The sequence below is a fragment of the Struthio camelus genome, chromosome 25 (assembly GCF_040807025.1).
Source record: "Struthio camelus isolate bStrCam1 chromosome 25, bStrCam1.hap1, whole genome shotgun sequence".
NCBI lineage: Eukaryota > Metazoa > Chordata > Aves > Struthioniformes > Struthionidae > Struthio > Struthio camelus.
Window position 1 is genome coordinate 3733458 of NC_090966.1, and position 14514 is coordinate 3747971.

At 54.3% G+C, this 14514-nt stretch overlaps 1 protein-coding gene across 10 annotated transcripts in view; it reads left to right on the plus strand.

Annotated features, from left to right (window-relative positions):
- Positions 1–4682, plus strand: part of TLK2 (tousled like kinase 2) — a 42710-nt gene extending 38028 nt beyond the window's left edge. For all 10 annotated transcript variants that reach the window (XM_068919030.1, XM_068919033.1, XM_068919025.1 and 7 more), the window contains 4 exons: positions 757–895; positions 1844–1955; positions 2924–3031; positions 3417–4682. In XM_068919030.1, coding sequence (XP_068775131.1) covers positions 757–895; positions 1844–1955; positions 2924–3031; positions 3417–3590 — 533 coding nt within the window. In that variant the 3' untranslated portion in view covers positions 3591–4682. The remainder of the gene's footprint in view (positions 1–756; positions 896–1843; positions 1956–2923; positions 3032–3416) is intronic.
- The last annotated feature ends 9832 nt before the right edge of the window (positions 4683–14514 follow it).

Below are 14514 nucleotides of genomic sequence, written 5' to 3' on the forward strand. Positions count from 1 at the left end.
TTATTGCATCAGCATGAGGAATCTGTACAGGAGGTGGTGCTGTTGCACTAGTTTTTGTTACCCTGTCCCCCCCCCCCCCCCAACTGATGTGCTGATGTTGTCTGGGCGTGCTGCAGAGCTCTGCCTACAGCTATCTGAAATAGCGATTCATCCACTGCCGTCGTGCACAATTCTGCTGCTTTATTGTAGGCTTTGGACTGTGATTGATCTGACTGCTTGATCCTTGACGGATTCATAAAAGCCTTTTCCTGAAGCAGTAACCCTCCTTTTTGAACTTAGGAGGCCACTGGAGAGCCTTGTGCTAGGAAGGAGAGAGATTCTGGTTTTTGAGAGGCCAAGGCAAGTCAGGACATCTGGGCAGAATGAGTCATAACTCTGTGCGTGTGTGCGCTTCTCTCCTTTGTCTTCCTTTTTGACCTGCCCTTTGAACAGGATCAGTCCCCTTTGGGAGGGGGCAAAACAGCATAGGCATCAAGCTAATTTGGAGAGTAGGGCTCATAATCTGAAGGCTCCAACTAATGCTGGGTCACAGAGTTATTCAAGGATGGGCTGATAAGTTCTAGCACTTGCTGGCAACCGAGTTCTCTCTGAAAATTTCTGTATCGAGTGTTAAAACATCACCCCAGGCTGCTTCAGCTCATGGCATTTTGCAGGTTGCTTGTCGTCTTGTACAGGGTGTCAGAGTTCAATGCAATTTTGTTGCTTCTTTTTCCAGCTAGATGTGTAGCCTAAGAGGCTGTTTCTTCCTCCCTTTAGGTAATATTCTTCTAGTCAATGGTACTGCATGTGGAGAGATAAAAATCACAGATTTTGGACTTTCCAAAATCATGGATGATGACAGCTACAACTCTGTTGATGGCATGGAACTGACATCGCAGGGGGCTGGTACTTACTGGTAAGTGTCGCCTGGAGCACTTGCAAGTTAGAGATCAAAAATAGTTTACAAAGAGCTTTTGATCCATGTCAGCTCTGTATATGCTGCCGTCGTCTGTGACCGCTTGAGACACTGGAGGTTTAAGACCTAGAAACTGCTCGTTCGGTTGTCGCATACAGCTCCTTTTGAGGATGGCAGCTTTTTGCTTCCTAGTGGATTAATGTTTACACATATGAAAACCATCTCTTATCCAAAGAGCCTGGTGAAAAACTGCATATGCTGCACACTGCTGAAATAGCCAACTTTGGAGTGGAGCTTGGCAGCTATTTCACAGTGCGTAATGGTGCTACCTAACCTCAGTTTAGGTGAGGAGGTGGAGAGTACTATGGAAATACCGATGGATCAGGGAGATGGAGAGTATTCCAGTGTCATGTGGTGAAAATCTATAAAGTTAAATCTTGCAAAAGATGTAAATCTCCCAGCACTATCGATAGTCACAGCTTCACATTCAAGTGTCTTATGAAAGACATTTTCAGCAGTATTTCATCCTCAATGCCAAGTGTTGTCACTGCCTCACTGCTGGCTGAGTGTTTCCATTGCAGAACTGCTGGCCAAGGCCTTTCAACAACAAATGCCAGTTTTAAAGATAAAAGCAAATGGGATTATTTTATGTGCTCTGGTGAAAAGAAGTTGACTGTGCTTAGACCATGTGACTGACCAGCTTAGACCATGGAAGTCTGGAGAGTCCTGCGAGATCACTGTTTCAGGGAAGTGATGCACAGTGGTGACCTTGGCCCAAAGATAAATGGGAATGAAGGAACTAGAGTTGGGTCCTTTGACTCCCAGACTAATGTCTGACTGCAGAAGCTCATTTCTTTCTTTCTTTTTTTTTCCCCCGCCCCCTACGTTAAATGACCCAATGTATTTGGAGATGCTACTAATGATCTGTTGTCACTTCCTTCCAACCAGGTATTTGCCACCAGAATGTTTTGTGGTTGGGAAAGAACCTCCAAAGATTTCAAATAAAGTTGATGTCTGGTCAGTGGGAGTCATCTTCTATCAGTGTCTCTATGGTAGAAAGGTAAGAAGGGATTTAACCCGTTGCCCAGCGGTGATTCCCAAACTCCTTGGAGGCAGCCCTGGCTTGTGCTTCTGTCTGCTCTCCAGACTAGAAGCTGCTGCTTTCACCTTGTCTCCTTGCCATCTGTTCCAGGACAGAGCCCAAGCTAATGAGATGGGGAGAATTTACTAGGCCATGTTTACCTTTACATGGGACTTCCTTTAGAAGCAATGTTCTGCAGAACTTTTCTTTCCGCTGGGCATGTTTCCACTAAAGCCTTTTAAGGGCAGAGTGCCATTCAGGGCAAGACACCTGAGGTTCTTGGTTTGGCATTGTCTTGTGATGCTTTCAGTGCTTGTTGAGCCTGGTACTGCTCACCAGCTGCAACTCTTTTAAAACAAGAGCTAGGTACAAAGACCTACTCTAGAAGCTGTTAGGGTATTTTTTGGAAAGGAAGAGTCTGGATGAGGAGGAGGCGACTGTCCTGAGGAAAGGCAATCTGAATGTGTTTTATGACAACAGAAGAGATTGGGTGGGGCAGGAAAAGGATTCCATCAGTGCTTGTTTTCATGAATTCTTGGTAACTAAGTATTGTGAATGCCTGGACTGACAAACATGGCGTGCTTTCTTAGTGTTATCAGTAAGACAAATGGTAGAACCAGCCCAGCAATGACTGAGGCGGGTGAATCTCCTGACAGCTCAGTTAGATGAAGACCCTCTTGCTCACCTAGTAGGTCTGGGAGCAGGCGGAGTTCCCTCCTGAGCAGGAATCACCCTTGACGCGTTCCAGCTTGGTCCTTTTTGTTCAGTTTAAGTACAGGAGCAGTGCGTCCTGCTAATCCAGTTGGAATCCGCAGCACTTTCACTGCATGCCGTGGGCTTCTTGCCTGGAAAAATGGTGATGTCAAGTGATGATAAACAGTAGTGTTACGGGCTTCTTAAGCCTGTTGACAACAGGCTTTAACAACTGTCTTTTATTTTTTTGGTAGCCCTTTGGCCACAACCAGTCACAACAAGATATTCTGCAGGAGAACACAATCCTGAAAGCTACCGAGGTGCAGTTCCCTCCCAAGCCAGTAGTCACGCCAGAAGCAAAGGTAAATCTTTTTGCAGCAAGTTTGATCACGTTCCGTATGTCAGTTGGCAATCCGCGCTGACAGTTCCTTCCTCTTAGTTTCCCTCAACCTAGCAAGGAATTTTGTGTTCAGTATGTACCTCCTGCAGAGCAGTCTGTGGCTTTGCTGCGCTGTAGTTGTCAGATGGAGGACTGAATGGAGTATGGCATGTGTCTCTACCCGTGCTTTCTCCTGATAAAAGATGAGCTTCTGGCATAAGAGCTGGGCTAGCTGTGCAGTCCCTTGGGAAGGAATTTCAGCACTGGGGTTGTCAGATTGGCTCAGCTCCCAAAGAATTATCTATCAAAGAAAACTTCCTGTTTCTGTCAGTGTCCTAATTCTTGTTTTGCCTTTGGGGTATCTGCAGGCATTTATCAGACGTTGTTTGGCCTACCGAAAGGAGGATCGGATAGATGTCCAGCAGCTGGCCTGTGACCCATACTTGCTGCCTCACATCCGCAAATCTGTATCCACAAGCAGCCCAGCTGGAGCTGCAATTGCATCAACCTCTGGATCATCCAATAACAGCTCTTCAAACTGAGACAGAGTAATAGGCCAAAAACTGCTCGAGAAACCGGAAAAAAGAAAAAGACTTTCAGAAACAGCTTCGGAATAGAAGAATCCGCAAGGGTCTCAAGAAACCTGTACCAGGTGCTTTTTTTCTCTTGCTTTTTTCCATCCATAGAGCATGACAACATCAACTCTCATCAAGAAAACCTTCGGCATCTTAGGCCAAGCCATGTGGATAGGAATTGGCTTGAGGTTTATCCAGTAAATGACCACAAAGGGTGGCTGCTCTGAGCAAGGAGGGGAAACTCAAGAAAATACAAAAAGACATGGTTCCATGTACTGTGAACTTCTGAACATGCAGCCTTGGGGAATCCAGGACGCGGTGTGTGCTTCATATGAAGAATGTGGACTTTGGAAAAAGACTGGGCTAGTCCAGTGTTGATATTTAAACATTGTTCTCTTTCTTTTAATAAAGTTTAGGTAACATCTCCTGAAAAGCTCGAAGCACCAAGGTTCAGCTGGGGATGGTATATGACTCTTTGCCCTTTGGAGGGGAAAAAAGTTGATCCTGCCTGTTCATGGCACTAGAGTTAGTGTTTTACCCCTAATTAATTTCAGTTTTTTAAAATAACAATTTTTTGGAAGAAAACAGTTTTTCTGGTCTCAAAGTGAAACCCTTATTAGCAGGTACATGGCAGTGTCCATTGTACGGATGGTGCAGCTTTCTGCTCCCTTGGGGTGGCCTCTTACGAATAATCCTCCTTCTAAGGAGGGAGATGAAGCCGATAGGAGAACAGGCCTGCGTAGATCTCTTGTGATCGGACTGGAGCACAGCTCAGATTGCCAGGAGGTTTTCAGCTGCCGCTTCATAGCGCTCTCAACGGTTGCACCTTTTTAATTTATTTGAAGTGCTGTTTTTTCTTTTTTTTCTTTTTTTTTGAAAACACACCCTGACACGTTCATGAAGTGCTCTGTGCTCTTGTGAGCATTGACCTCTGTTGACTATTGAAAAGGCAGGCAGCAAACGGGAAGGAATCAGCGCAGCTCAGCTGATCACACGTGCAATCTGTGCTCATGCAGTACTGTACATATCTTGTTAACGTTATAAAAATCTGAAGCTGAAGACTCGTCTGCTCTTCTCAGTTAGGTGACTTGGCAAGGAAGCTTCCTCTGTCCCTTAACACTTTCCTCTTAAAAGTTGCTGACTTTCCTAACTTGCTGACATCACTGCATCAGATCACAAGTGAGGGGGAAGGAGATGTGTTCTAGAAGGGAACAGACGCCCTAATTCTTTTCATCTCCCTTCTGTAATCTGCTTGAGGGGGCCTTGCACCTCCAGCGGGAGTCTGCCTGCTGTGAAACACAAGCCTCCTGTCCCTACTGTGCCCCCTTTTCCCCCCTACACTGAAGGAAGACTGAAAACACATACAAAAAGCACAGCACTTGAACATGTGGCAGCCAGGTTGGAGAGTTCCTAACATGTGGCAGGAGTTCTTAGCCAGAAATATTTAAAGATGCAGTGTTCAAGAGCGAGGTTTGGCTTGGAGGGAGCTGAGCAGTGCACTATTGCAATTCAGAGCATTATTTAAGAACAAATTACACTGTGCGTGCTTCTTAATCCCACACCCAGACCTGTTGTGGACTGTTCTCTCTGCAGCACCTCCGGGACTGTACCTGCAGTCACAGTGTGGGGGTTTTGGGGGGCGTTTGGTACCTGAATGGCGTTCTTGTGGCAAGCAGTGTTCTCCGTTACGCGCTTTGAGAGAACTACCACGCGTCTGCCTTATCGTAAGCCATTGCCTGCGAGCGTTATGCTTAACCTGCTCAGGAACCTGTGGTTAACTGAAGAATTGAGGAATCTAGTGAAATTGAACTATGGACCTGGGAAGTGCAGAACTCTGCTGCTTTGATTTTTATTACTATTTTTGTAGTGACTCTTGGGCTTTTAATTAGATGTATTCACTTGCAGCTGCATTAAGGTGGTCTTTAAACCGTAGTGTTTTAAACAAAGAAAAGAAATACTGCATCTTTAAATCGTCAGCTGTAATTTCTTAGCCCTTTCCATCCCTGCTGGTCTATTCCAGAAGTTAACTGTTTAGCAAGCAGTGCTTCAACATGTCTATTCAGCCTCTGTCAGGCAAAATCAGGGTTGATGCTTCATCCTGTTTGCTGAAACTGATTATTTGGTGTCTATCTGCATAGGGGACAATTCTAAAAGTTTTGTTTGTTTTTTTTTTTTTTTTGGTATCCCGGTCCGGTCGTTTCTTGGACATAAAGTGTGTGCTATCTCTGTGGGTGTGATTAGTTTTGTGTCAGATGCATTTATTCCTGCTGTGTGACACCCATTCAGGGGCCTGCGGACAGCGTTAGCCTTTTCCGGTGCTGATAGTGGAGAATCCTGGTAGAATTCAGGCTGCGACACCTTCCTCGTTAATATGGGTTTCACTTCCAGTAACAGACCCTATTGCCACACTGTTCATTTACTTAAAAGAAAAGTGTATGAAGAATTTGTAACTTAAACCAGGCCAGACTGTTTTGGCTCTACCCAACAGATGAGACATGGATATTAAAATAAGTTTTAAGAAACTGATTTGCTTGATTCTTACTCTTTTGCTGTTTGTAGTTCTGGCACTGACTGCGCAGAGGTCGTAGGAGGAGATCAGGAAGGATGAGACAGAGGCGGCATTCGGACAGCTCGGATCAGTGAGACCTTTGCATCAGGGGGGAATCACTCACTGGGCGGGCTGTTGCAAATTACTGAGTCTTGCTTAATTACTGACATTCCTCTTCTCGTTCTGGAACATCGAGAAGGACATCAAAGCTGGGTTTGTCCCCAGTTTTTAAGTAGCGTAGCAGCTGCCTTTAGAAGCTGTATGCGTTTGGGATGGAGAAAAACTCTCTTGCGTCTGATGTATGTTCTTGTTCAACTCCTCTTGTGCCCTGGCTGAACCTCCGGGTCACTCCCTAGCCCGCAGGAGCGTGAGGCCCTGGTTTCGGTCGCACGGAAAGGCCATGCTGCGCAGTGACAAGCTCAACTCCTTTAACTTCTTGGGGCTGAGTCTTGTCAACTTCAAAAACATACAATAGAAAATCAAATACAAAAAGAAAGACCTTGGCAGCTAAAGGCGTGGAGTTTGCTTGTGTCTGGACGAATAACTAGGAAGCACCAGCTCGCCCACCCGGCTCCTCTGACAGCATGTCGCAACCTCAGTACGAGATGCCGCTACTGCAAAACGGAGGCAGCGTCTGCCAGCAAGCGGCCGATTCCTTTGGAGGAAGAGTTGCTATGGCTAAGGACGTCTCCGCTCCTCGGCAAACCTGACGGAAATTAAAGGGAGCTTTCGGTTAAGTGTGAAACCGAACGCCAAGCGCAATGCGTCTCCCTGTGCTCTTGCAGCTCATTATTTTTGTCCGGTGTTTCGGTTTTGATGATGCGGTTTGGGCAAGAGGTGGCGGAGGAGGCAATGTTTCAGCAGCAGAGTCACGAACGTGGTGTGGCAGCAGTGAGACCTCCAGGCCAGGGCACCCATCCTGCGGATGCAGCGTGCTCAGGAGGGAGTACGTTTGTGGACTCTTGCGTTCGGCTGCAAGCCAGCGCGGTTGCTGACTTGCTGAGGGGCTGTGTTGTTGGATGCTTCGCCCCGTACGTTCACGGTTAGGAGTCATGTGATGAAATGAGCTTCTATCTGCCAAATAGGCCAGTCCTAGTTTATTTTGTGACCTGGCAAACCTTTGGCACGAACTTTGCTACTGCTGCCAGTGTCTCCCTGGGTTTTGCGGCTGCTCACGCAGACCTTAGAGGATGTCTAGGTGCAGCATAAGCCTGGCTCGGGCAGCCTGGCCTTAAAACTTCTCGCGCCTAAAATGGAGGGAGAAGGGAAATCTTGCAAATGAGAGACAGATGCTGAAATCTTGCGGAGCTCAGCAAGAGGTGCACCCACCTCTTGCTGGTTGTCGGTGACGGTTTTCAGTAGAGAAAGAGGCGGTCGGCGGGGACCTGCGCGGGGTAGGGGGACGCGTGTCCCCCGAGCCTTAGCCCAGCCCGCGCCGTCCCCTGGCACGGGGGGTGATTCTCGCGCCGCCTTTCCGCTGTGGACCCGGGAGCTTTGAGGAGCCGTACAGGCCGGCTGCCCCCGCGAGCAAATCGCCCGGGGTGGGGTGAGAGGCCAAGCAAACGCGGAGCCGCTCGGCCTCCCCGCCACGCGTCCGCACCCAGAAACAGGCGTCCTGGCCACAAGGAGGCTGTTGTGTCTGTCAGGCGGCGGGGGGAGCAGGAGCCGCTTGTGAGAAAACCTCTTATTTCAGGCGGCGGGGGGTGGAAAGGGGGTGCGAAGGAGGGGGGAAAAGGCCGCGGCGCGCGCTGCCGGCGCTCCGGCTCTGCCTTTTTCTCCTCCTCGCGTCTTGCCGTTAGATCGGTTCACCGCCACCTTCCCTTCTGCCTCCGTCCTTTGTCTGCAACGCGGCCCCTTCCCCTCGGCTCCGTTGCTCCTAGTCCGCCGGCCTCCGCCTTGGGGTACGAACGCCTCTGAAAGCTGGGGCTGAAGGCTGCGCGGCCGAGGACGGCGCGAGCTCCTGCCGCCGTCGGGGAGGCGCCGGGCAGGCCGCCGCGGGCTCAACCGGCCCGGAGCTGTGTCTCCGCGAGGGAGATCTCGGCTGCCCCCTTCCCCGGCCAGCGCAGCTGACGGACGACAGGCTCCTTGGAGCCTCCTGGAGCTGGAAGAGCAGCAGGGTCAGCGCGGGGGAGTTTCAACGCTTCAGAGCCAAAGTGCGGTAAACCTTAAAAACGGGGGTTAGCGGGAGGTTAGCACCTCGCCTCCGGCAGCGCCGGCTGACCCCTGCTAGCCCGCAGCCAGCCCGGCCTGGAGCATCTCTCCCTCCTGCCGCCGCTCGAGCCGGGCGGACGTTTTACAGCGCGTGCCCCGAGGTTTAAATTTCGGTGGTTGGGAGCGGATGGGGGCTGTCATCAGGCTTTCGGAAAGACCCCCCTCCCGGCCGGACCGGTGCGCTGCCTGAGCTAGAGCTGCAGAGGACGACGCAAGGATGCTGCGCCGGCTCGTGGGGTGCTGGGGGGGGGGCGAGACGCGGCCTCCCCGCGCAGGGCAGGTTCGTGCCTCCGAATCCCGGCCCGAGCAGCCGCGGGGGGGCCGAGTGTCCCCGCTCCGTGAGATGCTCGGCTCCGGTTTGCGTCCCCCCAGCTGCGGCCGCGAGGGAAGCGAGCGCGGCGCTCCGCTCAGCCTCGTCCTCCCTCGCCCAAGGCCTCCCGCTGCGGCCGCCGGCGGCAGGGAGAGCGCGGCCGGGCGGCCGCCTTCGCTCGCCTGCTCGCCCTCGGCCCGGCTCAGCTTGGCTTGAGCTCAGCCCTTTCACCTCGCTTTCTTTCCGGCGTCGCCTCAACCCCGCGCGTCCCGCCAACCCACCCGCTCGTGCCCAAGCCCAGGAGACTGGCCCCCGGCTTGACTCCCCGAAACTTTCCAGGCCAAAGGGAGCGGAGGCAGAAGGCGCCGGGCCGGCGGCTACGAGCGAAGGCAGCGGCGGAGGTGGAAAGGCGGCCGAGGCCGAGCGGCGTTCCTGCTGGGCCGTGCTCGGCAGCGCCGCGGCCTGGGGTGGGCGCTTTCCTCCCGGCTCCCATCCCCGTTTCCGGCCGGAGGAGGACGCCGCGCGGGATGTGCTGTCCTCCCCTGCAAGCGCTCCAGCTGACTTCGCTCCCGGCTCTGCTGAGCCGAGCTGGAGTCACGCGGCGAAAGTGTTTTTCTGCAAGGGAATTTCTTGCAGATGGCTCGAATTCCTCTCTGCCCCCCCCTCTCGCAGCCTTTGCGGGAGCCCTCGGGGGCCCCAGCAGGACGGGGAGCCGGCTGCGAGGACGGTGCAGCCCCCGGCCTCAGCCGGCCCCCGCGTCCTCGGGCCGGGATCGCAGCGCCGGCCCTCCGAGGGCTGGAGCGCCCTGGAATTCCTCGTGGCAGCTCTGAGCGAGCACATCTGGTTCTAATAAATTACTCGCGGCCTGAACTCGCTTGGCTTTTAAGGGCTGCAGCAGAGCGAGCGGCAGCGAGCCCCGGGAGCCGGGGCGCGCTCTCGGCTGCCGCGAAGGGACCCTCTTCAGGCGACGCCGTGGGCTGCTTTACCCGCAGACGGGTGTTGAGTAGAGCTGGGGCTGGCTTGGGTGTCTGGTCCGGTCTTGGCGACCAGGCGCGAGCGCGGGGAGCAAATGCCCGTGCAGCCGAGACGTTCGCTCCGGGGTGCGACGCTGGAGCAGCCGGGAAAGGGCTGCGCGAGGGCTGGGATGCGCCAGCCCCCCGAAAATGAGCACGCTTCCTCGACGCCCCACGGCGCGCCGGGGCCTCGGCCGCTGGCGCCGAGCTCTTCCTCCCAGCGCGGAGCCTGGCGGAGGCTGGACTAAGCAAGCACCGCGGCACCGTCGGCATCGCCCGAGCGCCGGGGAGAGGCCGAGCCCAAGCACAGCGCTTCCCCGTGGCTTGTAAAAGCCACATCAGGATTTTCCAGTTACGTGTTTAAAAGGGGGGGTGAGGGAAGGAGAAAGGCTGCATCTCAGCTGCTCCCTGCTAAACCTCTCACCTCGCTCCTCTCCACCCCCCGACCCGTGTCTGGCACCCGGAGCCAGCTCGGGCCACCTTGGTCCCTCTGAGCGGATGGCCATAAGCCCTCGGGCCACCAAGGATGCCCCCCGGTGCAGGGACACAGGGCCGCCGGCTCCTGGCTGCCAGCTGGAGCTGGGGGGAGCCCCCTCCGCGGTGGCATTGGCACCCCGACGGGGGCAGACGTAGGCTTTTGCAGCCTCTACGTGGTGGCCTGGAGCAGCTACTTGAAGGAGCGAGTGGAGCAGGGTGCTGGCCGGGGTGGGGGGGCCGTGGCGCACCGGTGGTCCCGATTCTGCTGCACCTTCCCCACCCCACCAGGCGGTTGTTTGAGACCGGCCTCAGCACAAAAGCTCAAGGGTTTGTGGACTTTCCAGGAGGAAGCAAACCCAAAAGATTCCCTTTGCATCGTTTTCCTTTTCACGTGCGTTTCTGTCCCTGCCGCCTGGTGTCCTGCAGCAGCACGTTCCCCGGGAAAACGCCCCTCTCGCTTTCCAGCTGGCTGCTCCGTCGCTCCGGCCGCTATGTGCTCGTGCGTGACTCCAGCACTATATACTAGTAGCTTATTTTTGCCCCTTTGAGGCCGAAGGCCCATGGTGCTGCCCAAACGCGTCTCCCGATCCGGTGCAATGGCCGGTGCCGCCAGCCCTCTTCCGGCAGGGCTGGAGCGAGCGAGCCTGGCAGGGGCCGACGCTCTTGGAAAAAGCTGCAGGGAGGCACCCGTGGAGCAAGGAGAGGAGCAGCCCGGGCTGCCGTGGCCCTCCTGGGCTTGGCCACCCACCTCTGCTCCCCGGCCGGGCGCTTCTGCCTGGCGGAGAGCGACGTGGCCGTGCCCCGTTCCAGCTCCCGGCGTGGGGGAGAGGAGAGCCGGCCGCCTCCGAGCCGTTCTCCTCTCGGAGCAGTGACCTCAGCACAGCATCGCCTGCCAGGTGGGTGTTGATCTTGGCCTGGCCGGCTCTGTTCGGGGGCCAGGATGAGGCCGAGGCGGCGTGAACGGAGTGCCGAGCTCAGGGCCGAGCCCGGCAGGTGCCAGTGGGACCCAGCAGCGCCTGCGTCAAACACCGTCCCCACGAGACGGAAGGACATCCTTCAACAGCCTGGGAAATGGAGGCTGAGATGGTCGAGCTGAAGCAAAGCCCATGGCAATGGGCAGGAGACCTCGAGCCTGGTCTCTCCGGGCAAGGCTTTGCTCTCGAGGACTGCTGCTGCCATAGGGCCCGCAGCTCTCCGGAGTGGGGAGATGCCTCCAAATGATGTCTCCAAGGCCTTTGCCTTAGGAACCGCTGAGATCTAGCAGGATACGCAGGAATGACCCCTCTTACACACCTTCAAACCTAACAAAGAGTTTCAAAGCAATAAATTCACCCTCTTTGCTTCACCAGCGTGGGTCAGGGCAGTGCTGGAGTTCCCCCACCCTGGTTATGTATTTATTGGCTTTGGTCTGTAAGCTCGTGCTAGAGATAAAAACTAGCTCGTAGAAATGAAGCATTATGTTGAGAAGGAAGAGGAGGGACAATAGATGGGTTTTGATATGCATGTGGATAGCAGTGGATTTGCCATGTCACACACCTCTACGTGAGGTCACGGTCTCAACCGGGGCTAGGAGCCACTGCGGTCTCCTTAGCCAGTGGCTAAGTGGTGCCACCTTTCAGCATTAGTCATTCAAGACTTGTCCTGGAGGAAACCCCTCGTGACCGCTCTCTAGTCTGATGGTCAGTCTCACAACCCATTTCTGCCCTTCTGCTTCTGCTTGTTTCTTTCCCCATCTTTTTCAGTCTAATTGATGATTTCCCAAGTGGCAATAATCAAATGCTCTGCTGAAGACCATCTATCTTGATCTGCTTTATTTCCCTTGTTCCAGAGTAGGCATCTGCCATGGTTTACCTCTCAATAAATCCATGTCACGTTGTGTTTTCTCTGTGTCTTTGGTAACTTCCTCCATCAGAATATCTTGTCTAAAGCCTGGTGCTGCTGAAGCTGGTCTCACGGGTCCACGGATGCCTGAATCCTGTCCTCTAACACCTTTGACAAGAGCAAATGCCAAGTATATGCCATATCCGGACCCTGGCCCTTGTCGGTCCAACTGAATTCAATAACCAGCTCTGAGGGTGCATCTCTGAAGGTGAGCACCTCAGCCACAAATCTAGTGTTTGTTCATCCTTCGGTGTACTCCAGACTAATTCCACATGTGGCCGTTTCATCTGAGGTGAGTTTTTAAAATCATAACGTCCTTGTTATTTAACAAAACTAAGGCTAAAAACCAGCCTCCCCTTCTGCGGAGCCAGTAATTACTGGGTGATGAAATGTGTTGGTTTTCCCATCCTGATCTACTTGAGTCTCACTGCTTATTAACAACATTTACTTTCCGATCTACGCGTGGGAAGCTGAATAGCCCAGATTGACCCGTTCTCTGCCAGCATTCACAAATAGGGAGGAGGCCTTCAGCCAAAGGCGATTTAGTGGCAGGGATCTGGCAGAGATCTGTCCTGGGATCCAACCCCTCGCCTCTAACGGTGGTGTGAAGAGAGAGCTCCCAAGAGCATGGCCTGCGGCTGAAAGTCCGTGTCCTTTTGCGAGCGGCCAATTCCCTGCGTCTGGCAGAAACTCATTGCCGACAAAAAGGTCAGACAGAGCTTTGGAGAAGTCCCGAGGGATGGAAAAAATGTATTTCCTCCAGCTGCACTCCACTGAGTGACAACTCAACTGGTACTAAACCAGACAAGGAGGAGAGTAAGCGAGGAGCTAGCGGCCTGCTCTGGAGCACTTAATTAGGGTATGTTACTTATCTTCTAATCACACATAGACCCAGCACCTCCAAGTAATGGGATGGACGGGACGCTGGCGAGGCCAGGCAATGGGGATGCGCCGCAGGAGCTGAAGCCCTTCAGCTCTACCGTGTCTCCTCCTGGGAAGGGATTTGCCTCCAGGACAAGGACAGCAGGTTCCTCTAGCGGTGAGACCCAAAACGGGGCATCGCAGCAGGCGTGCAGAGACCATCCTGCCAGCCCGTGGTGACAGCGTGCCATGAGCACTGGCAGCTCGGCCAGCCTCCTCCTAGCTCCTCAGGTGGCACATTTTTAATTTAAAAAAAAAAAAAAAGTTTTAATGACGCTAGCATGGTTGAGCAGGTCTCATGGGGCCCTTGGTGGTTTGTGCATCAGGACTGCAGCCAGCCAAGGAAGTCAGGACAGCCGTCGCCATCCCAACTCCCGCGGTTTAGGGATGGGACGGAGGAGAGGGGTGATTCTCTCTCCTCCCGCGCCTGCTCCCCGTGGACACGTCGGCCCAGCTGTGGAGCAGATCCCGGCTGCCAGTACGAGTGAGGCTGTTTCTCCAGGCACTGGTTCAATTAAAAAATAATCCGTGGCTTAAAAAATCCAACAGTGCAAATGATGATGTGCTTAATTGGGCCCCCCCCGGAGAGCTCGCCTCTCCAAAGACTGTCCTGGCACCAGCCTAGAGGGCCTTCATCTTTTGCCGGGAAACAACGGATTCGGTTATTTTCGCAAGGCGAACAGAACGGCCAAACACAAAGCGGCTTTCTCCCGAGCGCTCCCTCTGCAGCATGCCATCTCGGGACCCAGCTGCGCTTCCCCTTCGGCAGGAACGGCGCCATCGTCTTGGCCTGATGCGAAGCATCGTCCCGCCCGTGTCCTGCACGGCGGACCCCGTGTGCGGAAAGGCGTGCGGGTGTCCGGCGACCGCGCAGGCGACACCGGAGCTGCCCGGCCCCGTGCCACGTGCCTGGAGCGGACGAGGATCCAGTTTGGGCTCGGCAGCATTACGGCCGCGGTGAATCCAATAGCTGCCCCGGCGTTCCCTGTGCAACAGGTACTTGGCTTTTTGGCAGAGCGGCCGCTCGGCCTCGGCGCTTGGGGTGATTTTTGGCAGCGCCGAGGAGAAGAGCAAAGGGCAGCGAGGGGCTTTCTGCCTCTTCGCTTCGTCTTGGCGGCAGCTGCCGGCGCCCCGAGCGGAGCCCTTGCAGGCTGCCCGGCGGGGGCCAGCGCCAGCGTCGCGGTGGGGGCGCGAGGGGCTCCCAAACGGGGCCGTCAGCCCCGGCTGCCCTCTGAAAGTCCTCGAAGGATTTTACGAAACGTGCCCGGAGGCGGCATCCCGAAACGTGCCGCTCCGGCTCCCGAGCGAAGCCTCCCTCCGGCTCCCGCTGACGCAGTGTCTGAGGCCGGCCCTGGCTCCCAACACACACACACACGCGCGCTATTTTTTTTTTTATTTTTTTAACTTTTTTTTTTTTTTTTTTTGGTGGTGGTGGTGGTGGTGTCCCTCCTCCTCCTCTCCCTCCTTCCCCCCCCCCGCCTCCCTGCCCGCCCCTCCGCCGTCCCCCGCGAGCCGGCGGGCAGCGAAGCG